We start from the raw sequence: 25,991 nt of genomic DNA on the forward strand, positions 1-25,991 counted from the left end.
TAAACCAAACTCTGTGATCCAGAGAAGATTAATAGTTTATCTAGAATCACAGAGTGAACAAGTGGCAGTTTCCTCAATGTCATTTTGGCATTCTTTACATATATTTATGATGATGCTTCACTGGCAGAAAAAAAACAGTGAGCAGATTTGCTAGTTTCTCACATTCATTCCTAATACCAGTGATCAAAAGGATATCTATAAAAGATAGTCTCAGAATGTTTTTCTGATCAATAAATTAGTTCTTTTTTATTTATGGGGAGGGAATGCAAGCATAGCATACCAAAGTGTAAATTCTTATGCAGTAAAGGGAACTGAGGTTATAAAACAGAGATGAGGTTCTGCATTCACGATGATCTTAACTTTCTAATCCTCTTATTTCCTTGGATGAGTTGATAAAATTCGATAAGTTTTTTTTTTTTTTAATTTTGAAACCCAGAAAGTTGATAGAAAAGTAGAATGGGGAAGTGTGTTGTATAAAGAGCCTTCAACTTAAGATCAGAGATCCCAAGTTCATTCTGGCATTCCTCTGAATAGGGTCAAGTGATTTAACCACTCCAAGGCTCAGTTTCCTCATTTGCAAAATGGTGCTCCAAGTACAAAGTTGTAATGAGGAAAGAATTGTATAAACCTTAAAATTTTATAAAATGTGAGCTATTATATACTTCCACAATCACTTGGAACTTGCATATGTACTCATGTCACTATACCCCCTTTAGAAAAGCAATTGGACTTCCAATTTGGAAATTTTATGGAAAATAGATTAAAGAAATTGAGGGCAAGTAAATAATTTTATCTTGTTGGGACATATATAGATTTTCTATTTCTGTCATTGAAGACTCAGAATGGCATAGGGTTGATTGGGTTCTAAGGAACAGTGTTAATGAAGTACAAAGAAGGAACCATAAAATTGAAAAAGGTTTGAGTAATTGGATCATTGATGATCTGGGAGGCTGTCATTTGAAAATTCGTCTTAGTAATAGTGAGCCTACTCCATAAATTCATGACTAAGGTTTGAAAAAAAATAATTTTTAAAAAATCTCATAATAGAATTTTCCCACTGATCTTAAATTATAATTCTAGCTAAATATGGAAAGACCCCTCATTAATTTTGCCTCTAGAAGAAAAATAATTTTTGACCACATCAGCTCACAAAGACCATCTAGTAATATGTGGGATGATTTGATCTTCAGCAAAGGAACAGATTACCTATCTTAACAAAATCAATTTTTTTGAAGTAATATAAAGAAATTATAACTATAACAACAAGAACAAATTAAGGTTTCAAATGTCCCTATCTTCTGAAGAGCCTTATGAACTTGCTGTCCAGATATCTGGTGCTTATTAACATGAACTTTACACACACACATATTTATATACAAATATACACACACATAAACACATACCCACACTCATACAATACATCCTACAAGGACATTATAAGGCTCAAACAGACAAGACGTGTAAAGGATTTTTCAAAACAAAGCCCAATATAAATGCCAGTTGTTGTTGTTGGTCCTACAGTCATTAAGCCTCCAGTTTGGTGACAACTTCATTCCTGAAACGTTTAGATTTCTTTCTAATAAGCTTAAGCAATGTATAGATCAATACAGGGGTGTTTTGGTAAGATTTAACAATCTGACTTTGGCAGTAGAGGATGTCATAGTTGTATACATTTATGCATTATTAACATTTTCTCAAGTCTAAACAATCAACAAAACAATTCATCAATTTCTAATTTGTTCTGATTGCTGATTTCAGAGGTACACATACTCACCCTGAAAACTATAAATGCTTACAATAAAAATTTAATGCTTGGTTTATGAAAAGTTAGCGTAGGTTCCAATTTACATCCTGTTATCTAAAGACAAATTTTCTTATGTTAAAGAGACTTTAAAACAGTTCCCATGATTTTATAATGTAATTTCCATAGCTGTCCAAGTTCCTGACATTCAAGATGCTAATACAGATCCCCATCCAAAGGAAGAAAAATAAAACAAAACACACACACACACACACACACACACACACACACACACACACACACACATATTAAAAAACAACCCTTTAGAATCTCATTAACACTTTATAAAAATTATCTCTTATGTATTTCCCTTAATCCTAATTCCTCCTACCAAAATTTACTAATCTGTATACTTGTTTATCAAAATATGAATGTATAATGCTAATCTGATTGTTCACTGCTTAGGGGAGTGGGTGGGAAGAAAGGATGGAAGGAAATTTTGTAACTTAAAAATATACATGTGCATATCGATGAAAATAAATTAATTAAAAAATAAAATTAAAAAAGATGATAATGCATACATTGAAAGGTGGGCAGCAAGGCAAAGAAGACTCAAACCTGCTTATAGGATCTCCTTGATCTTAAGATATAGGCAAATTCACAAACTAACAACTACATGGGTTAATGATCAGCCTTGAAGGACATGCTCACCCCATCAGTGCAATAATCGGGGACAATTTTAGGGTATCTGTGATGCAGAATAGCATCTGGAATTGTGGAATTTAAATGAAGACCAATACTTACTATCTTCAATTTTTAAAGCTGTCTTATGTATTACAAAATTTTGCTATCTCTGTATTTGTTTTCTTCCTTTTGGAACTGTTTCTTTTCTCACAGCACATTCATTTTTGATCTATGTGTATCATGGATGCATATGTAAAGCTTAAATCAGATTGTTAGGGGGAGGGAGGAGGAAAGGGAAGAAGGGAGAAAAGAATTGGAAAACTCAAAACCTTGCAAAAAAAATGACTGGAAGAAACTACCATTGCATGTAATTGGAAAGCAAATAAAATATTTATTTAATGGGAAAAAAATATAGACACATTCTTTGCATACAAGTAATCAGTAGAAGAGAATCCAAAACTTAAGTAATTCAGATTTCTATTCCCATATAGCTTCTTGACTTAGAATCAATTTAGGCAAAAAATTAGTGTTTATCTTGTTACTCCAAGAGCTTTTTCCTATGAAAACATAGATCTATTTCCAAAGTCTCTGAAGGGTCCTATTGCTTTAGTTATCTTTCTCTAGTTTGCTAACATGCCAGTCCTTTATATTGCATGAAATATTATTTGAACTTGTTTCCATATAATTTTCCAATGAGTTGTTAGGGAATTTAATTTTAATAGCAACACATCTTTACTGGCACTTTAATGTTTGCAAATATTTTCCTCACAATCTTCTGTGCTGTGGAGTGCTGTTATTCTCATTCTCATTTTACAGAAAACTTTTCCTAAGTTTAGTTTCCCTAAGTCACCATATTAAAACAACTCTTCAGTGTGTGATATATTAACTCAGATCTCCTTGGTAGAATACAGTCAATGTAGTTGGTGACCTATCTTTATAATTTATTAAATGGATAAGAAAATTGCCTAAGACTCAGAAAGGTCTGACTTGCCATGGTTACATAAACATCGGAAACTGAACTTCAACTCAGGTCTTTCTTGTTTGAGATCCAAGACTTTAATCCTCTACATCATCTTTCTAAAATAATTTTAATATTATAAAGCAACTAAATGTATATATCAAAGTTCCATCTAGGGTAAGAAGATGGTCAAAAATGGAATTACACCTTTCTTGAAGGTAGATGGTAAGGTATGTTGGAGAAATAACTGAACTGTACAATATATATTCTGCTTCTATTTTCTCTGTAGAGTAGAATTGTTTTCAGACTAAGGAAGGATAAAATATTATTAATAGTAAACTAAAAATCAAGATAAATTGGAAGATGACTTGGTGTCTTCAATAAGTTTAAGTCCCTTGGATAAATCAAACTACACTCAAGGATGATGAGAGAACATGAAGTCAACAGGTTTTTTTAAATGATTTATGAAGAGCTAATGTACAAGTGAAAAATAACATGAAACTAAAGCTGATATTATTTCATTTTTGAAAAATGTCAAAAAGGACTCTGTACAACCATATAAAGTTTAAAATAATTTTTTTTAAGGAATGGTTCATAAGGACTTAAGGAAGAAATAAGCCCTATAGGCAAGAGTGGATCTATTAACATTTCCTGACAATATTTTACCTTTAAAAAAACTTACTGAACTGCTATAGGGTAGTTGTGAGGAGTTTTATACAGCATGAAGTACCATATAAATGTGAATTACTAGTATTAGATCAAGCAAGTTTTCTAATATCTATTAAATAAATATCTGATGAAATGTTAGGGACTGTCATGCCAAGTAAATTAGAGAATGATGGTAAAAGTATTAAATAATACCCTGGACACTTAAATGTTTTACTGAACCAAAGATACATAGTTCAGAGAAAAATATTGATGAACAGATGTAGCCATGATGATAATACATTGGAAGACCTATTCCTGATTAACTGATCAAGTTGCACTTGTGTTGACTCATCTATTTATTATTGGATACAAAAAGAAATTTCTATTGACTTGCCCAGGGTTTGTTCTTGATTCAGCTTCAGAAACTTGAAGAAAAGCAAAGATGAAAGGGATAGTCAATAATGTATGCCTGATATTGGATCCAAGAGCTCTCAATAGGCTGAGTGGGTTGAAATTGATAAAATGTACATTCATCTCTAACAAATCTCAAAATCTTGCATTTAGAGTAAAATGAGGAAAACAATAATAAATATAAAAATACAATATGGGAAATATGACGAGAATGGAATTCATGAGAAAAAGACAACTAAATTTGAGCTAATAATGTGATGAGTAACAACAATTAATGCAATAGTTGTCTCTATTAATAAAAGGATTATACTTGTTCTGCTGGAATCCCAAATAGGGAACAGCTAGGATAAAAGAATGGCAGTAACAAGGAGGTGCTTTTATCTAGAAAGAATGAAAGTTCCAAGCCAATTAGAACCATTCGAAATGGATTTTTATCTCAGGAGGTCAAAAGCTCACAGTTTCTAAAGATTTTCAAGTGAAGCCTGGATGAACACTTGTTGAGGAAGCTGTAGGGAAATTTATCTTGACTGGACCATAAAACCCACGCAAATTCTTTTTTACTTTTTATGATTTTATAATATCAACCTAGAAATAATAGTGTGTTTTTGTTTCCTGTTTAGAAACAGATATATGATTATACTATCTCAAATACTAAAAAACTAAAGTGATAATTTTTAGTCCATGCTAGCATCTTTAAATTCAAGCTATCTTCAGTTACATATGGTTGTGCCAATTTATATGAATAAGTATATACATTTACAAAAATATTTACTTTGAACATGCAGAAATATGGCAATTTAAATGGTAAACTCAAAACTACAAATTATTTAAATAAATGTATTTTTTTCTATTCTCAACATATTCCCCATTCTTATACTCAATCAAAGCAGTTTGACAAGATCACACAAAGATTCTAAAAAAGAAAGCAGATTCCAACAAATAATATGAATGCCCTTTTAATACAATTTTAAATTAAAGTTAATTAATTAATAATTTATATAATTTAAATTTGTGTATAGTATATATTATTTATTTCAATAATGTACTATAATATAAAGTTATAACATTAACTACTTATAATATCAAATTGCTATAATAAATTTACAATCACATAATTTGATCACAAACCTTTCATTAAAAAAAGGAAAATGGCAATATGTAGCCATTTTCTCTTTAGAAACATGCATTGCCTCTTATCTAATGTAGTTATGATTTGACTCTTTCATCCATTGAAAAAGTAATAATACTTTAACAATAAACAAAGACATTTTAACATCTTTTTATACTCTGTGAAACTAATGATATAAAACCATAGCCACACAAAACTAATATTTATATTGTCACCCCCTTCAAAGGAGTTTTCAAAAGTATCTCAACATAAATTTTACAAAAGATATGAAAAATTTAAAAGATTTCTAGGAAAAACAAATTAAGTATGTATAATTTGAAGTCTATAGTGATTAGCTGACAGAGTTAATTTTGAGATCCACTATGTCCAACTAATTTCTTTAGGATGAAATGTGTTTCAAATACATCTTTTAGAAGAAGAAAGTTTCTTAATGGGCTAAAATATAAAATAAATAAATGCAATGGTTGAAAATAGCAAACACTTGATATTTCATTAAAATAAACAGGTAGTCTGTGTTAGATTATAGTGAATAAGAAAGGAAGGGATATAGATGCAAGTCCTTAAGAACTGAAAAGACATTCTCTCCTCCATAAAGCTTCAAAATTACCTCAAAGTACTTGCAACTCTCTTAAGTCTTCAGTATTCTCCTGCTCTAAACCTTGACAGGTGCATCTTAGATGCAGGTCAAATAGTTGTTTTCTATATTTTGTTAGCTTATTGGGCCTAGTCATAATTATTAAGTAGCTCATAGAAGGAAAAAAATCTTAATTCCAAATGATTTAATAAGTGGATGATTGATGAGACTAGGTTGAAAGATTTTGAGAACTGGAGGGAAAATTTGGAAAGGAAAAAAGTAGTCTAGAGAATAGAGCATGATTTTTCTGTGAAAACCTGAGATGGAGATGTATAAAATGATCATTATTTATAGAAGGTTATAAGGAGAGAAATGAGAAGTGTGGTGAGTAAAAGATGAAATGACAGGAAACAAAAAATTGAACTTCTGAGAATATTGACTTATTAAACAGGGACTAGTCACCTTCCTCAGCACTGGACCTTGAGAACAATTAATCAAATAAGACTAATTAATTAAAAGAAAACAATTAACCAGGATTCAACATCATGTATTCTTTTTTTAATTGAAAAAAAGATTAAGGACTTTCAAAGTTGTCAGGGAAAGAGTGAATAGGTGTAATTTCCTGAAATCAGAAAAAGAGGTATCCTTCTTCCCCAACAGTCTATAAACAATCAAAGTAACATGGAAACAATAACTGAGTGATCAGTTCAGATAAGTTCTGTTTTCAGAGAAGGTATATATGGTTGTTTGAAATGCATAATTGTTAGAAAAATTCCTTGTATAGATCATTGGCTCTGACTGGGTTTCTGGTCAGCATAACCTAGGTGCTCAGTTAAAGATAAAGGTTGTTCAGCTTCCCAGGCTCTGATTCAAAGAATACAATAAGGTTTCCTCCCAATTCCCACAGCTGAATAAAATTTTCTCAAAAGACAAAATTTGGACTAGATCCATAATTGAAAAGAAAAAGAACTGAGCTAGCTCCAGAATTGTCACAAGATGGAGTCAGTGTGGTTCACTCAATTCCCACAATTAATTACTTGCCCTAATCCCTTCAATTCCCTCAGAAGACATCGGAAATTCTTAAGAAACATTAGATGTAACAAAAGAATTCATAATATCTAAGGCTACTTTCTATCTAATATTTTCCTGGACAGTCTAGATTCTAAGATCTACCTCAGCATCTAGAAAACTCTCTGAAAAATATGCATTTTAGAATTTTCTGTGTAAACTTGATTGTAGTAGGGTATTAATGCTAGTACATCATTATAACCAATTCCTATCAATAAATTTCTGATTTCTAGAAATAGGTAAATGGACTTGTAGCATACAAGGAATATTTTATAGCAGGAAGAAACCTTTAAACTACAGTGTCAAAATAAAATAGAAAGAAGAGGCCACTAAAACATTCATAGGTCATTTTTTTGACTTAGAAAGTCACAGGTTAGTATTAACACTGTTCTACTGTATTTTTATCTATTTTGGTTAAATATTTTCCAAATACATTTTAATCAAGATCCACTACACTTGGGAGTGTTGTTGTGGCTATGTGACACGTTTTACAGCTCTAAATCACTTCTCCAACAAACATACTTATTCTCAAGGTATTGTTTCATGTTAACTACCAGTTAGATGGAAAACTCAGTGAGTCAGAAAATACAGAAATTTTATAGTATTAAATTTCAATTCAAAAACATGTATTAAGCACCTACCATGTGCAAAGGCATTTTAACAAATAACCTTGTAGTTATTCTGATTTCAAGTTTATAACACTGGATGAATCATTCAAAGACTAGATTAGTTCTGAATCGATCATGAACTTAAATTATAAGCTTGAACAATTTACATACTTCTTCCATGGAATAATTTCCCCATATCTAAAATGAAGATGCAACATCTGAGGCAACAAAGATATCAAGCAGAGATAATGAGATAATTTTTTGGTCAAAAAGTACTGAATTGGTAAAAAAAAATTAAATTCAAATTATAAAAATTATGCAATTTTATAAAATAAACACTTTGGAATATTTAAATCACCATTATAGCCTTAAGATTGAGGATAATTTTAATTTTAATAAAAAAAATCTTCCAATGTCAAATTCAGCTTTTTTATTTGATGATAAAAATGGCATATAATGGGAGAAATTAGGGGATTTAGGGAGAAATTTAGAAGAGGTATAAAGCTTTGGAGATAAGAACTGTAATTCTAATCAGTCCTGAGGATAATAGTCAAATAAAACATGGATAAATATTGATAACAATCTCCTTTATGACATCATCAAGTATGCAGTTTACAGATGTCTCCTAAAACACGTGCTCCTTACTTATTTAAGTAATAAGGGAAAATCAGAAACTGCTTGGCTTATTTTATATTTACTCTTTTATTTTAGCTTATTTATATTCAGTAATTTTCCCTGGAAGGTTCAAGATTGATCATAATCATTAGAAGGGATAAGAAATTATCCTAAATGGAATAGTGGAAAAAGTCAGGAGATAAAATCTCTGTTCTTTTTAACATCTACCAGTTTATGACCTGGTAAGCCACTCTTTCAGTCTTAGATTCTTCATCTGTATAATGGGTATAATACTGTTTCCCCTATCACTTCACTGGACTTCTGTGAAGAAAGTACTTTAGTAGACGATTGAGGCCTCAGAAATAGGAAAAACTTTGCTGAAATCTCAATCTGTCTTATCCTGAGGATAGGACCATGGGTCGGCTATATAAACTCTCAGAGATCCCAACAATTTACTAAGTTAATAAATTGTTGCCTAACTGAAAATATAACCCTCTTCCCAAACACATATAGAAATAATCCCCTCAACTTTGGGTCTAAGTTTAGGGTGAGTCAACTTCTACCTCATTCCTCTACTTCTTACCAGCTCAGACCTCTAAACCATGTTTTATGTCATCTTGGGACATTAGCACTGGCATTTTATGATTAGCTGATATAAATTATATCCTCCCTGAATGCCAACTCCTCCCACACTTTGTACTTCTTACTCAGCAGTCAGAGGAACAATAATCCACATAATATTATCATTGCAACAGCTCTAAGATTCCACTCATCTTCCCTAAATCTATTTAGAATTAAGACCCCTTCCCTGGTCACCTGGGCCCCAACATGAATAATATCTGTCTAATTGGCTATAAGCTCATTGAAGACAGAAACTATCTCAGTTTTGTGTCACAATCAAAATAACTGATCCACAAGAAGTTACTTGAACTATGATAATTTTTCAAGTCTAGTTTCTGACTGAGCAGGAAGGCAGCAGGTCTATAGCTTCAAAAAGCAGTTTTCCCCTTTCCCATTATTAAACTCCTTTCTTGTTGCTAGTACAAAATGCATAGATCCTGACTTCAGCTTAGATTCCTGATGCTTTGTTATCCAAACCCTGTTTAGTTTCCTTCTCCTCCATCTCACCCTGCTCCCCCCTCATTTTTTTTTGTTCCTCTCTCTCCTAGTCTAAAATCACAATCCTTACTTCAGCTAATTTACTGGACTTAATCTTTTCTTTGTCTGAACTTTCAATAATTACCAGCTCCTAAGGGTCTTGACTGATCTTTCTGCGCTGCCCTGTTTGTTTGACATATGGTACTTGCCAATCTCTTTTTTATGTCTAATGAAATCAGTTGTCTTGCTTCCATCCCATTCCTGCCTTGGCTTCTTTGCCAAGATCCAATATGACAAAAATAACTAAAAGACTTTTTTGAAAATACCATAAACTTAAAAAAAATCACTAGGAAAATTAAATCACACCTACAAAAGTTTGATAAAGTAACCCCACCATTCATGAAGAAATAAATTCATTTTAAAAGTAGACTTGAGATCAGAGAAAGGTCAGTTTTATGATATATGACTCTATAGAAGATTGCTGAGCCATAAGGACTAATATGTATGAAGAATTCTGAGAGACATAGGAAGACAAAGGAAATGATGCTGAGTGAAATAATCAATTTTTAAAACTATATAATAACTTCCATAAAGCATATCTACTTAGACAATGAAACTGATAAAATATGATAGACAATATTATTATTACAGACTGTCAAAGTTAATGGGTATTTCTCCTTTCTGTTAATAGCCAGTGTACTTTTCTTCAGGCAATTTACTTCATAGAGGGTTGGAGAATTATGGAAAAGTGTAGAAAAATGTATCAAAGAATTTCCAAAAATTAAAGAAAGCAAAAAGAGAGGGTTCAATTTATATATTTCATATTTATCTCTATAAACAACCACCAATAGAATTGGAAAGTTTGGGGAATATTTACATCTCTGACTGGCTTCCCTTAGTTCAGCTACAATGTGGTAAAGTACAAAGAATTGAGGAAATAGAGTGAAGAGACCTGGATTCTAATTCTACTTTGTGATGTGACCTTGCAAATCCCCTTAATTTCTCTAGGCCTCAGTTTATTCATTTGTAAAAAAGAAAGTTACTGAACTAGATTACATCCTTAAGGGCCATTCAGTTCCAAAATTTTGTAATTCCTATTGTGAGAAAACATACCAACCTTTTCTCATTTGAAAACATAATAAAGCAGAAGGGAGTATTTTCATTTCAATGAACTGAATTTAATTCTAGGACACTGAAATCTCAGGCTTGCACATTGGTATTTATGCTAAGACATATTGACAATTGTTATATGAAGGAGAAAAATATTCTTGGACACCTGTCTCATTTGTGTAATAAAATCTTTTTTTCCCTATTTATCTTAACTTTCATGTATTTATGTCAAGAAAGAAAACGTATGAGCATCTGTTTCTATAGTACTGAAATTGTAGAATGATCTTATAAGAGAAAAACACATCACTTAAGCAGGGTTAATTGTCAAATGTTTCAAAAGGCAAAATGTTAGTCTTTCAACAATATTCCTATAGGGTTGAAATTGTAGAATGATCTTATAAGAGAAAAAACATCACTTAAGCGGGTTAGTTGTCAAATGTCTCAAAAGGCAAAATGTTAGTCTTTCAACAATATCTAGTGCTTTCAAAAATGAATCATCAGTGCCAGGCTCGTCTCCAATAAGCTGTAAGGCCTATAGAGGGTCATCAACATCCAGTTCAACCGAGATTAGCACTAATCATATTTCTTTCTTTAAAACCTTAGAATGGATTTAGAGCGATGATTTTAAATTCTCAGTACATTAAAAAAAATTTGTGATAACTTCTTACTATGGAGCTTAAAATATATTTAAATTCAATGTCATCCAAGGATAGTACTTTGATATTCTGAGCAGCTTCAACATGATATATAAATAATAAGGGGAGTTTTAATATGAGATTTTCTTCCTTTTGGATACCAAAATTGAGTTTCATGTCTAAAATTCCTGTCTTATGTTTTTTTTCATTTAAAACTGAAACAAAATAAAATTTCATTTTGAAAGCCTAGGAATTCTATTGCTTCCAGAGAGGCAACAGGCTTCTCATGGAGGTGCTTCTCACATTTCCTGTTTGATAGGAAGCTGACTGAGAGCTGATAAGGTCACCCCCACAAGCGGACACTCGGGCCAGTGCTCATACAAATTCCCAAGATACACAGGTGACCAACATTCTAGACCAAACACGTCTTTTAGAAAACAACAGTAAAGCATGAAGATTAGAAGTGAAATTGGTTTACCTGCCAGACTGCCAGGTCTCTGAAGGGTAGCAGTGGCATACAGTTCCTGGGAATGCTTGCTGTACTGGTCTGACGTGTGGACTAGACGTTTTGTAGGAGATAGGGTAGCATAAGTGCCAATGGTTGAGCTTAGCTGATGAATAGGAGAGGATGAAATATTAGACTGGATGGTTGGTGGAGAGGTCACACGTATTGGGGAAGGAGAAAGTCCAGCTGAAGACACAACAATATTGATGGGTGAGCTGGTGCTATATGACTTGGCTAGCCGGCTTGGAGACTGTTTAGGAGAGGAGACCCGCTGGGTGGTGCTGTATCCAGTGTTCTCTGAGGCTGACCCCACCCGCTGGAGCTTTGTGGGGGAGCCTACCTGCTGCATGGACAAGGGGGAGCTCACTCTCTGGGCTGGCAGAGTGGAGCTGGAATAATAAAGGGCTGAAGAGTGCTGGGAGTCAGGCAAGTGGAACGCGCTCCCATGGCTCGGCACAAAGGACTCTCTTGACTGAGCGGCAGCATGTGATTGAGAGGGTTCGGGTCCAGCTAAATGGGCTGCTCGGCTAGTTGTGCCCTGTAGTGAAGAAGAGAGAGGGGGAGGGGAAAGAAAACACAACTTGAGCAAGGCGTCCAGCAAAACAGAAATAGGAAATATAGATATAGATACAGTTGGCTTAACCCCTTTGATGCAGATAACTAACACTTCACCAGAGCAGGAAAACTTCGGATCAAAGGATGGGGCGTCCCAAAAGTTTTGGAGCATTTTTAATCCACGAAAGGGGAAAACTGCATTAAAACTTTTGGAAAATTCCCTAGTTTTAAAGCAACTTAATTGTACATTGGATTAAAAGGCAAACAAGTTTTAATCCGCTGAAGTACTAGCATTTTTGAGAAGACGCTAAAGTAGTTCACAGATAATGGCTTGACGTAACACATACAAGAGATATGTGCGTATATATATATGTATATATATATATGCATATAGATATATATCTAATTATACAACTGAGATGTTTTCAGCCTGAAGCGAAAACATTTGCATTAGTCATAATCTATAGATTTCTACGGAGTATCAAACACTTTTTAAAAAGTCCCTTCATTTAGTCTTACTTTACATCTTTCTTTAAGGGATATTTTCCTTTGAAATTTTGCTGCCCTCTAAACCAACCAAGTTATTATATACTTATCTGAAGAGCACCCCAAGGGGAACCATACTTCTCAGGGTTTATTCGGCTGCTTTACTCGTCGAGGATTCTTCCTTTTGGACAAGTAAAGCTGAAAATGATTGCTAAAGATAAAGTCAAAAACAAAGACATTCCATTCTGCCATATATATATATATATATATATATATATATATATATATATACACATATGTATATGATGCAGCAAGGAATCAAAGCAATTGTGACATGGAAAGACAGGGTGAAAAAAATCAGCCTTCCCTACATTCAAAACTTAGTTCCCCATCTTTTTGAGCTTCTGCATGAGAGGATCTTTCTCTCCCTCTCACTGGCGCTCTTTAAGAGCCCCCTGCAGCTGTGTCTTCAGATTGAAAGCCAGTTGCCTCTTATTTATTTACACCGGCACAAAAGAAAACAAGGGTTGGGGGTGGAGCTGGAGAGAAGGATGGGGAGAGGAAGCACTTTCCGGGAATCTAGTCCAGGGGCACATTTGCATTCGAATGAAAACAGTGCATTGTCAAGCACTTCTGTGCTGAAGGTCTTAGATCTTCTAGCTTTCTGTGAAGAAACCTAACATTTTTTTTCCTAGGGACAGGATAAGGTGGAGAGGAGGTTATGTCGGGAGAAAGAAATGAAGCAGGAGTTGGAATGAAAGAGAGGGAAGGAATGCAGGAAATTGTGAAGATGGGCAACAGGGAGACAGATGACGGGGTGCCAAAGGGGAGGATAGAATGGGGGAGGGGAAGAGAGATAGATGGAGAGACAGAGACCAAGTCACAGAGAGAGAGGCTGACAGAGACAAGGACAGACAAAGAGACAGAGAGACAGAAAGGACTGAAATACTAGGGGAAACTGTGAAGTGTTGAAATAGGTAGAGAGGGAGAAGAGGAGACAGATCCAGACTCGCAGAGAATTCTCAGTGGATGCTTCCTATGAAAAGTTTCAATTGTGCTAAGGAACCCTATTTTGGAAGGAAAGATAATAGGCTAGATACATTGGAAAGATATGCCATTGAGGCTCAAAGGACTAGGGTTCAGTTCCCAACTATGTTTGTGCACTTGGGTAAACCATTTTAACAAAACTTTAGTTACCCTTTTCTATAAGATTACATGACCTTTGAGGTCCCAGTCATAAATCTATGATCCTACCAGCCTGTATAAAGCACATCTTTTCAGGACATATCCATTAGCAGCTCTAACGAGCTATTGTTTCGAAAATTTTAAATGGAAACTCAGGGTCACATCAGGAGTAGAACATAAATGACCTCCTTTCTGCACATTTCTATTTACAGCAGTATTGGTCCTTCACATCCACAAGTCGCATACAACAGTGAAACAGCTAGAAGTGTCAGCTTCCCTAGTGTCTGATGAACACCAAACATGGCCCCTCTGAGAGCCTTCTCACCATCTCCATTAGAGAGATTAACTTCTGTGCAGCTGATGAAGAAAATCTGATGAAAGTGAAAAAGGGGATTGCAGCAAGAGTGGGGTAAAAAAAAGGAATTTCCATGAGAAAAGGTAGGTGAATGAAATTTTGGACAGGCTATCAAACTCTATGCTTACATGAAATTTAGTCTAAAATCTGATGTAGGACATTGCAATATGAAGTAACCTATTTGGTAACCTGCAACACTCCTGCAGATTTTAAATATATCTCTAGATATATATTTTATATATTGTCATTTTTATTACATATGCATTGATATAGATCTGATTTACAATGGAAAACTGTGTTTTTACTTTATTGGGCTGATTTGTTTACATGCCAAAGACAACAAAGTTCAGTATTTTATATATTTGCTTTCAGTTAAAAGTCAATCCATTGTATAAATTAATGAGACATAAACCACCTATACTTTTTGCAAACTAAAAAAGGAAAAACTTCCATCCTATTCATTATATTCCTATTCATTCATCTTATTCATTTTATGTATTGATGAACAGTGAGAGCTGTAGAAGGGGAAAAACAAGTTCTGATAAAGCTGATATACTTGCCATAATCCCATTCATTAATTCTCAGATTTAGAAGAAAAGATCATTTCTATTTAAGTCCTCCCATATACGGTTTGAGGCAGTTGAATACGGAAGTTAAGTACAAAATCTGAATCCATGTCTCTGTACTCCCAATCTGCTACTCTTTTTTTTTTTTTTTTAACAATATTACAAATGGATAGGGAGCATTTTTCTTTCCCACCTGACTTCTCCACTCATTCTTGTTGCCCTTTAATGAGAAAGATATGTTTGTCAGTTTGTGTGTGTGTATGTGTGTGTGTGTGTGTGTGTGTGTGTGTGTGTAGAGAGAGAGAGAAAGAGCTCAAAGAAAAAGTTGAGTCTCTAACAAAAGGCTATGAACTCCACACACAACTGTATCTCATTTCAGTACTTGCGTTTTTCTCACAGTACTTTCATGAAGAAGGTAGCAGGTTCTTATTTATGCCTTTAAATGCTTGGAACTATTATGCTGTTTTCCTTGTTTGTTTTTCAAAGAATGACTACTTGTTTGAATTCATCATTCTCCCTCATTCAAAACTTGGTTATTATCTTTGAATCATCCTTTTTTCATGTTTATTTTTATCAGTTATCAAGTTCTATAAATTCTACTTCCCTTATATCTCAGTACATTTATCTTAACCTGTCCACACTAATATTAAATGTACAAGGGACTTCAAGTGACTGCCAGGAAAGGAAGAGAGGCAAAGTAATAGTTTTGAGATAGAATCTTGTCACTCAAGTTGCCTTAAAAAAATTCCATTGGTACTTTTTTTCCTGAAGAGTAGGTTGCTGGACATTTACCAGTATATTACTGGGACTCCAAGGCTCTTCCCTAGACCATCTCCATTTTTCTCTCTATCCTATCTTGCTTAATGGTCTCATAAACCTCCAGGTGTTCAATCAACATCTCTGTACAGATAATTCCAAGAACCATATATTTGTGTTCCCAGTGTCTCTCCTGAGATGTTATCACCAATTGTATTTGGACATCTGGAACAGATCAAAATGGCAAAAACAGAACACATTATCTTTCCTCCAGAACAGTCCCCTCTGATGAACTTTACTATTAGTGCCAAAGGTACTACTTCATTTCCAGTCACTTTGAATCTCAGAGTCATATTTGATTCCTCAGTCTCGCTTATCCTACATATTCCATCTGTTACAAAATCTTGCCATTTCTACCTTTACAGACTGTCTCAGGTAAATTTCCTTTTCTCCAATCTTGTCATTCTTGTAGACCTTGATTTTCTGTTGCTTGGATAATTGCATTAATTTCTTCTCTTTAGGTTTTCAAGACAGTGCTCTCTCCTAGTTCTCCTGTCTGTTCATTTTCAGTATCTTTGTTGGATCCTCTTCTTGATGATGTCCATCAAACCAGGATGGGGGTTCGGTCCTGGGTCCATTGCTATTCACCCTCTATACAGCTTCATTTTTTGAAGTCATCAACTCCCATGAATTTACTTATCATATCTATGCTGATGATTCTCAAATATATTTATTCTGCACTAAATTCTCTGCAGTAATCCACTCTAGCATTTCCAACTATTTTTTTTCAAATTGGTATGGACAGTTTAAACTCGAATATATCCAAACCTCTTCAAATTAATCTATTTCTTTAAGCCCTCTCCTCCCTTAATTCTCCCCTTCTCTTTTCTTGGAGAGGAAAATACCTTTCCTCCATTTCCTCAGGTTTGCAACCTAGGTGTTATCCTTACCTCTATACTATCTCTCACCCCCCCATATCCAATCTGTCAATATGCCAAATCTGTTAATTTCAATTTTTATCACATCTCTAGAAAATGCTTCCTTCTCTTTTCTGATACTGTAATTACCCCAGTGCCAGACAACTGCAATAGCCTAATGATTGATCTTCTTAAGTCTTTTCCTACTCCAGTCTTTATTCCATTTATTGGCCAGAAACTTTCTTGAAGTGCTGGTTTAACCATAACCCCCCCCCCCCATATTTAAAAACTCTAGTGGTTCCCTATCACCTCCTTGATCAAATACACAATCCTCTGTTTGGTGTTCAAGTATTTCATAGCCTGCCATGCTGCTTTCCTCCTCCAGTCTTCTTAAACCTTATTCTATTAAAGACCAGTATTTTTATTCAATGATTCTGACCTCCTTGCTGCTAAGATCTCTTGGCTTCAGGCATTTTTTTCAGGTGTCCCCCAAGTCTGGAATGATCTCATTTTTACTTGGTGAAATCTCATTTTCTATCAGAAGAGTTTCTTATTTTTAGTGCCTTTTAATTTATATTTTTTCATGAATATATTCTGAATATAGCTTGCTTTTGTAATAGTAAGCTTATTTTTTTTATGCTTATTTTCTCTTCAATTAGATTGTGAGCTCTGAAAAACAGGTTGTTGTTCAGTCAAGTCTGACTCTTTGTGATCCCATACACCAAGTACCCACATCAATACTGGGCATGGAATTTGCTTGGGCAAAGAAACTAGAATAGTTTGCTATTTTGTTCTCCAGTGGATTAAGGCAAACAGAGGTTGTGACTTGCCCAGGGTTACATTAGCTATTTGGCCTCTGAAATCAGATTTGAACTCTGGTCATCTTGACTCCATTCCAGAGCTTTATCCACTGAGATACCTAAGCAGTCTCAAGAGCAGGTACTGTATTTTTTTTTTTGGTATTCCTGGCACTTAGGACAGATTGACTGGCAGATAATAGATAATAAATGTTTATTGACTGACTAGTCTCCCTGCTTCAGGTCTCTCCTCATTACATCATACATTCTGTGAGCAAAATATTATTTTTAAAAAATATGACTGTCATGCTATGTCCGCCCTCTACTCAATAAAACAAGTTACTAACTCCATATCAGCTCCAGGATATTATATAGGTTCCTCTATATGGCATTTAATGGGTTTTTTGGGCATATCATCTTCCTACTTTCCAGTTTTCTTACATTTTATTCTTTATTTCCCCCTCCAAAGAATTTAGGCAAGTAAGTTAAACTGGGGACTTGGGTACTTCATCTATAAAATAAAAGTTGGAATAGTTGTCCTGGGAGGTCTTTTCTAGCTCTTAGATTTATGATTCTATAGTCTTTTTTTGTTGGAGTAGACAACTATAAGTATGAAACAATGCATGTAATGTTTGATATGAATGATATATTGGTTTGTTTTACTGTACTTCCCAAATTTTTTATTCTTTGCTATAAAGGAAGAGTCCCCAAGAGGGGATAGAGGTAAGATTTGTTGGAAAATGTATATTATGTAAAAACAAAAGTTATAAATACAAAATTTTTAAAAGTTGATTTAATTTTTTCAATACTTTATTCAATATAATCCTAAATTTTATCTCAAATAATCCTAAGGGAATTGGAGGTAGAGAAGATTACCTACAGCTATGTAGCAAGGGGTTTGAGAATGTGGTAATCTCTAAGGAATTTGGCCTCAAATCATGAACAAACAGTGTCACTAAATAAAACAAACCAAAAAAAAATAAATGGATTACAGATTTATAATCAGTCTTTAGTGGAATCTTTTAAGACTTGCCAACTTTCCTGGAATTGCCTGAGAGGCTCCTGATTCCTAGGATTCTGGGCAGACAGTCTAGAAATGTCAGAAATGGAAAACTTTGTGCTTTCTCTAGAATAAAGACTAATGAGCAATACAATCTACCCTTAATTCACTCCTCACAACTTCAGTTACTTTTTCTCTATCCTGTTTGATATGTTTAATTATTGTAAAGATAGTCACAGAATAGAGTAAAAATTGGATTTAGGACTTGAAGGTTCTAGCCTTTTCTATGTGCTAAGAAATTTTATGACTTCAAAAATAACTTAACCTCCTAAGACTTCAATTTTCTCTTCTACAAAATAAGATTTTGTTTGAGATAACCACTCATGTCCCTCTATATCAGGAGTTCTTAACTTTAATATGTGTGTGTGTGTGTGATGGAACCCTTAAAAGTAATAAAATCTAAAAATATCCTTCTTAGAAAAAAATGTTTTAAATAAAATGCACAGGACTAGAAATGAATCAAATTTTACTGAAATACTATTATAAAAATAATTGCAAAAATCAAGCAGTCAGATACCAAGACCTATTGATAAGGATTAATGATTTCTTTTTTTACATTTCTTTTGCAATGACTTGTATTTTTACTGACTAAAGATATTTAGGGAAATAAAACTATACCTTCATGCCTTTTGATTATGCTGCATATACATTTTTGATCAATTACATTCAATGGTGAAAGAAATCACAATTATAAATCAGTCCTAGGACAAATGGCTGTCAACCCTCAAAGCATAGGCAAAATGTAAAGCAAGTCAAAGATTATCTTTAGTATTCTTGCAGTAACAAATTACCTTTATGTTGCCTTATAAACTAACCAATGCCCCTAATAAGCACAAGTGTCTTATACTACTCTCTCTTATAAAAAAATCATATTCCTTTAGAGAAAACAAACTCAATTTAGTATCAGGAAAGCAACAGGATTTGCTGATTGAAGCACTCCAATTGAGTATGAATCATGAATACATTTATCCTTTCTGAGGGTATTTGATTTTTGAAAGTTGAAGCTTTTGACCCTGGTTGGTAGAATGCATTGGGGTAAAATGAGTGAAGTCTAAAAAGAAAAAGGAAAAGGATGTACATTGAATCAATATAAGGGAAGTTGAGATTACATAGCGGCTGAAATTATAGCTGTAACCCTGCTAACCAAAATAATTATTTCAGTAAGTATAATTAGGCATAACCTTACCAGAAAATATATTTTCTTCCAAAGAAAGATCCCATAGAAAATCATCACAATTGAAAGGAATTATTTCCATTTTTGTTAGAACAACAACAAAAAGAAGTGCTTTCAGATAGTGTTGACAGAATAAAAGAAAAAAAGAAAAGATTTATGACAAAAAAAATCTTATGAATAAGAAATTGTCAATTTTCTCATAAACTTATGAAAGTATTTGTTTAATAATATAAAGTATTTAATTGTTTAATAAAGAATTACCCTTTGTGCAATGACATAGAAAACCTCTGTCTTTGAAAGTATCTGTATCATTAGGTGGCACAGTGGAAAGAGAACCGGCCCTGGAGTCAGGAATACCTGAGTTCAAATCTGGATTCAGACATGTAATATTTCCTAGCTGTGTGGCCTTGGGCAAGCCACTTAACCCCATTTGCCTTGCAAAAACCTAAAAAAAAATTGGCATTGGCATCATCTGGGCACTGGTATCCTGGAGAAAACCTTTGTTTTAAGTCATGCATAAAACTACAAATAAAATGCATCTAATTCTGTTGTTTTCTTCATTATTCTTCAAAAATAACATTCCCACAAAAAATAAACTGTGAAGATGTCGGAGCATTTGACTGCATGGTTTTTCTCATCAGAAAAGATTAACTCATTTCTGAAAGAATTTCCTGAAAATTTACTCTGTGCCCAGCACAGGACTAGCCACAGTGGGAGATACAATCAATCATCTATTGATTTAACCATTCTTTCACTTTGTCTGACCCACCTAACAGGTGTTGCTCTGCATGACAATGAAATAACAATCATCATTCAAAAATAGTAGCCTCTGGCAGAAGGTAGCAGATGGTATATTTGTAATTAATTTTGAAATAAAAGTATTTTTTCTTTCTTTTCTTTTCTTTTTTCTTAGGTTAAGGAGAGAGGCCAAATCTGAAAAATAAATGAAGGTATGCCTAGCAAGTCATTCTACTCAATCAGAAATAAATACCATTTTGGCTTCCATAAAAGCTATTTATTCCAATTTTTTATTGAATTTTTTTTTCTTAAGAACTACATATTGTTTATTCCTTTCTTGCTCTAAGAATCCATAATTTTGTCTTTGTGAATGCATCATTGATAAATGTCTCTGGCCTTCCATTCTTTAGCAGACAGATTTTAGCTCCAAGATTTGAAGGTTCTGTTTGATTTCACCTCTGTAAGCTCTTGCTCTCCTTTCCTAGGCCTGAACTTCTCTGAGATTTAGAAGAATAAGAAGTAAGAAAATAATAAGTAACCAGGATTAGCAGCAATAGCTGACATTTCCATTGGGCTTGCTAAGAAAAGATCATCTGATCATCTCTTAATATTTGGTTTCAAGCACTGTTGTAACCAAAAGAATTCATTACCTTGAAAATCTCTTAATGATGAACCTCTGAATTTAGGCAAGCTAGTCCTTGGATGACAGAAACATGGTTCTATACTATTGGTAGCCTTTCTATCTTGGTAGAACTTTCCAAAGCTGTGTTAAACTTGCCTGGTCTTAAAACAATGACAACTAAAATCCATCATCCCCCCAGTGCCAAAATGAGGGTTGCAGGACATATACATTACTATGATTGACACTATTCTTCTCCCAAAAATGCTCAGTTAGAGCATTTAGCCAGGATGCCTCAAATCATATTCTTCCCCCAAATCCTATTCAGATGCCTCATTACAGCATGGAGCTGGCCATATTCCCATTATTTAGAGATAATTTATGTAAGTAGTGGCTCTGCTGCTTTCATATTGGTTTAGTTCTAGAGAACAGACAATTTATTCATGAGTATATAACTTTACTCATATTTTGTTCACTGGTATGATGTTTCAAAGTATTTGTATATTTGGTTGATTAAAAATGAAGATGCCTTATGAAGACATTTGGTTTCCTAGCTAGAGGAAATTATACTTGAATAACAACAACAAAACCATAATTAAATTCATTCATTTACTCATTAAAATATCCAGAATTATTAAGCATATACTATGTTCCAGGACTTTTGCTAGGGGATAAGGATAGAAAGACAAAATTCAAAAGAATCTCTGCATTCAAAATGCTGATATTTTACTGCAATGATCAGCAGGAGCATATATCAGCAACAACAAAAATATACAGATAAGTTTTTAAAAAGGTAGGGGCAAGGGGAAAAGATGGTAGTATTAAGATACTAGGGAAATCAGAATAATCTTTGTATAGGAACTGTTGCTTGAGTTGAACCTTGAAGGAAACTCAATATTCTACAAGGTCAAGGAAGGGAAAGGGTGCATTGTAGTCATATGGAAACATCTATGCAAAGACATGGAGATGAGAGACAGGATGAGAGACATGAGTCAAGGTTGGCAGTTGATGGGACAGTAGAGAGAACTCTGAAGATCTGAGTTCAAACTCAGACTCAAACACTATCTGTTAGCCTAGGTAATTTTGTTTCTTTCAATTTCCTTAATTGTAAAATTTAGATAATAGCATCTTCCTTACAGGGATTAACATGGTATAGGGCACATTGAAGCTGCTATTAAATGCTTGTTTCCTTCCTTCCTTCCTCTTCTGAAGCTGGCTCTCTATCCAATAAACTGCATAATATGTTATTTTTATTGCTATCATCATCATCATTACTGGTATTATAGTTCACAATTTCATATATTTATGTGTTACACATAAATATATTTATATGGTATTTTATATAGGTTGAAAATTATCTTAGAAATTTTCTCAAAACAAAGAATCCTATTGAGTAGTATTATTGTTATCACCTTTATAAATTAGGAAGTTGAAGTTCAAAGAAATTGTGAATTATACAGATTCAACTTATGTCTTTAGAAAGCTATCTACCATTATGCTATGAAAGAGAAGTGTACACAATGTGTATAAAATGTAACATGTTATGAAATGTATAATTCTATTAAATGTAACATGTTATGTTATCTTATATTTAAAAAAATGATCAATATGTTTAGTTTTGCTTAAAGTTTGCTTTAGTTTGTTACAAGGGAAAATATTGTGGAAGAAGAAGGATATAGGTAAAGAAGGATATAAGTAAAAATTAGAGTGCTATATAAACAATAGGTATCAAGAACAAAATAAATACAAATACAATGTTAAAATTAAAGAGAACATTCAATTAATTTTGAATTTCTATTTCAATTAATTATTTTTTTTATAAATTTCATTTAATTCTGTTTAGAATTAATGAGGTCATATCACATGCCACTAAAACCAGCTTGGTCTTTATATGATTAATGAAAAATATCAGTTTGATTTGTCTATAAACTTATTCAACATGAGAATATATTTTAATGAAATATTATTTATAGGGCTAGGGAGATTTTCTTTTGAACTGGTTACATCTTCAAATATTCTCATTGTTATTAATAAAACTTGTAAATGTTTCATTAATATTACAGACATCTGGAAAATGTCTGACTGTTGTAAATGGTGTGATGATTTTTTTACAATGCATGTAAGCTGACAACACAATGAGTTAAAATGAACTTAGTTTTTCATTTTTCTATTGACTATTTTCATATTATCCATAAAACAGATTTGACTGATCTTATCAGTGAGAAACATTTATAACAAGAAAAAAATCACTTTATTGGCTCCTTTGATGTCATAAGAACAATGGCCCTGTGTAAATGAAAATAAGCATTTGAAAAACAGTAAGGAAGTCAGATTTTTATTTATTTAATTATCTATATTTCTTAGGATGCTTGTAAATATTTGGGCCTTGTTTCTACACAGTAAATTTTCACTTTGAGGATAAGAACAATGATTATTTTAAGTTTTTTTCTATGCTAAGTGCCCACTAATGTGCTTCTACAGTCTACAATTAGAAAAACATTTGTGGAGTAAAGTGCCCTTTGAATTTAAACAAAAAATAACTGAAGTCCTAGGTCCTTATTTGACTCACAGTAATGATCCAATATACTAGAAAATTTAAACTGTTCACTTGCTTCTTTTAAAAACAACATCAGCAAACACAAAACAAAATAAGAAACAGCATGGTACAGTCCCTGGACAAATGGTTTCAAAGTCCAATAGATCTGGATTCAAGTCCTGTCTCTGGCATGGCTTGGGTGACTAAGTAAGTGACTTGACTTCATGTCCCTGGTGGGTCTTTATAACTCTAAGGTACAGAGCAAATGTTGATATGTCCTGGAAGAGAAAGCTTTCCAGAGGGAGTTTCCTAAAAACTATGAAATCATGCATATGGTTTAAAAAAAGTGAAAAAATGCTTCCTGAGAAATTCAGGAAGAAATAATGGATATTTTAAATGATCAGAAGCATTTTTGAGGTATGACTGAGGAAAAACTTTCTCTGTCTAAAGTGCTCAAATTCTTCAACTGATGACTAATGTTTTTGCCTTTTAATCAAGATATATTCAAGAAAGAAAATGATAACAATCTTTGTCATATTAAAATCTATTGACTATTCTAAACAATATACAATGAAATGATAGCAGATATAATGGGTATAAATATATAAAATTCTACTATATCATACTTCTTCAAAAATGTCTATGATTCTCTAAAAAAAGCCTTAGACCATTATCTCATGGTAGCATCAAAATCTATCTAATTATTTTATGAAGCTTAATTCACTTTATAAGAATCTATTTTTTATCCCTTCCAGTTTCTTCTTTTTTCTTCAATGAAAAACAAACATATTTTAAAATAAATATCACAGGGGCAGCTAGGTGGCACAATGAATAGAGCACTGGCCCTGGAGTCGGGAGCACCTGAGTTCAAACCCCGCCTCAGACACTTAATAATTACCTAGCTGTGTGGCCTTGGGCAAGCCACTTAACCGCATTAAAAAATGTCTCCCTAGGGGCGGCTAGGTGGTGCAGTGGATAAAGTACTGGCTTTGGAGTCAGGAGTACCTGGGTTCAAATCCGGTCTCAGACACTTAATAATTACCTAACTGTGTGGCCTTGGGGAAGCCACTTAACCCCATTTGCCTTGCAAAAAAAAAAAATACCTACCTGGGAAGTGGCATATGAGAATGTTTCTACCAAGCTAGAAAGGTATTTGAAAATAAGATTAGGAAAACATGTTTATTTTCTAAATACTTCCTTTTCTAATTGAAGAGAGGACTATTATCAGGTTGTCACAGGGCAATGAATAAGTATGTATATGTATATATGTGTGTGCATATATGTGTGCACATATAATATATACACAAATATGGCCACTTATGTTTGTATTTAATATTTTATTCATTTATTTCTAATTTATTAATTTTAAATTAATATTTCATGATTTCCCTTTGGTGATTATCTCCATATATACATTCACACATATGGAGATAATCACTAGAGGGTATGCATGAACATTAAAGGAAACTGGAAAAGTCTTCCTGAAGAAGTTGGGTTTTTAAACTAAACTTGAAGTTAACAGGGAGACCAGGAGGCTGATATGAAGAGGGGAAAGAGTTCCAGGCACAAGAGACCATAAGAGAAAATACTTAAATTGCTAAATAAACAATGGAAATTCGTTTTTATTAGTAACTGAATTTAGAAGAACAATTTGGAGCTCAAGGGACAAAAATCACATACCGAGTAGATAAGCTTTTATGATTATATTTTCAATCATTTATATAGAAGAAAAAAGAAGGATAATGTATTACAATTAAAAATCACTAAGTTTGTGAAGAAAAATAAATCAGATGGAAAAGAGGGTAAAATTAAATGAAAAGAACATCATAGTATTTAGAGTTGAGAGGGACTTCAATTCCTTCCTTATATGAAGAAATTGTGACCAAGAAAGAATGAGACTTGCTCACAGTCACAAAGTAGCACTTAGTAAGTAACAGGGTCTTTCTTCAGTCTCTGGTCTTCTTTTGAATATTCAGTATAATTTCAATACTGGACTCAATTCAAAGATTCTGATAAATTTGCAGAAAACTACTTAAGTTTTGTAGATTTTTAAAAGTGATGTAGTATTAGTATGGGAAAGAGAGATCTGAATTAAAGCTACATTAGTAGCATATTTTCATGACTCATGTCTTTAAAATATACCCACATTTGTTGGTAATTCATCTTACTAACAGCTAGTTTTAATAGCAGCCATTTTATTGAACAATTTAACTCCAAGATGATTACATTTTCTGACCATTTGCTTAAAACACTAAAATATATTTTAACCAGAGGATACTTTGCACACATCATAAAGCAATTCCTGATAGCGAAAATTCAACTTGAACAAAGTTTAATTTTACTTTTTGCAAAAACATTTTACAGATCCTTCAATTATTTCCTTGACAAATTTCTGTTTATAATAGCCTCTATATTCATTTATGTATGTGTTTTATAAAAACTTGGATTTTGGAAAAGAATGCT

The 25,991-nt window shown here is 33.2% G+C and overlaps 1 protein-coding gene across 3 annotated transcripts in view; it reads right to left on the minus strand.

Moving 5' to 3' along the window:
- Positions 1 to 25,991, minus strand: part of CTNND2 (catenin delta 2) — a 1,202,081-nt gene that overhangs the window by 541,566 nt on the left and 634,524 nt on the right. For all 3 annotated transcript variants that reach the window (XM_074205345.1, XM_074205344.1, XM_074205347.1), the window contains one exon: positions 11,758 to 12,322. In XM_074205345.1, coding sequence (XP_074061446.1) covers positions 11,758 to 12,322 — 565 coding nt within the window. The remainder of the gene's footprint in view (positions 1 to 11,757; positions 12,323 to 25,991) is intronic.

This window comes from Macrotis lagotis, chromosome X (assembly GCF_037893015.1).
Source record: "Macrotis lagotis isolate mMagLag1 chromosome X, bilby.v1.9.chrom.fasta, whole genome shotgun sequence".
In the NCBI taxonomy this organism is placed as follows: domain Eukaryota; kingdom Metazoa; phylum Chordata; class Mammalia; order Peramelemorphia; family Peramelidae; genus Macrotis; species Macrotis lagotis.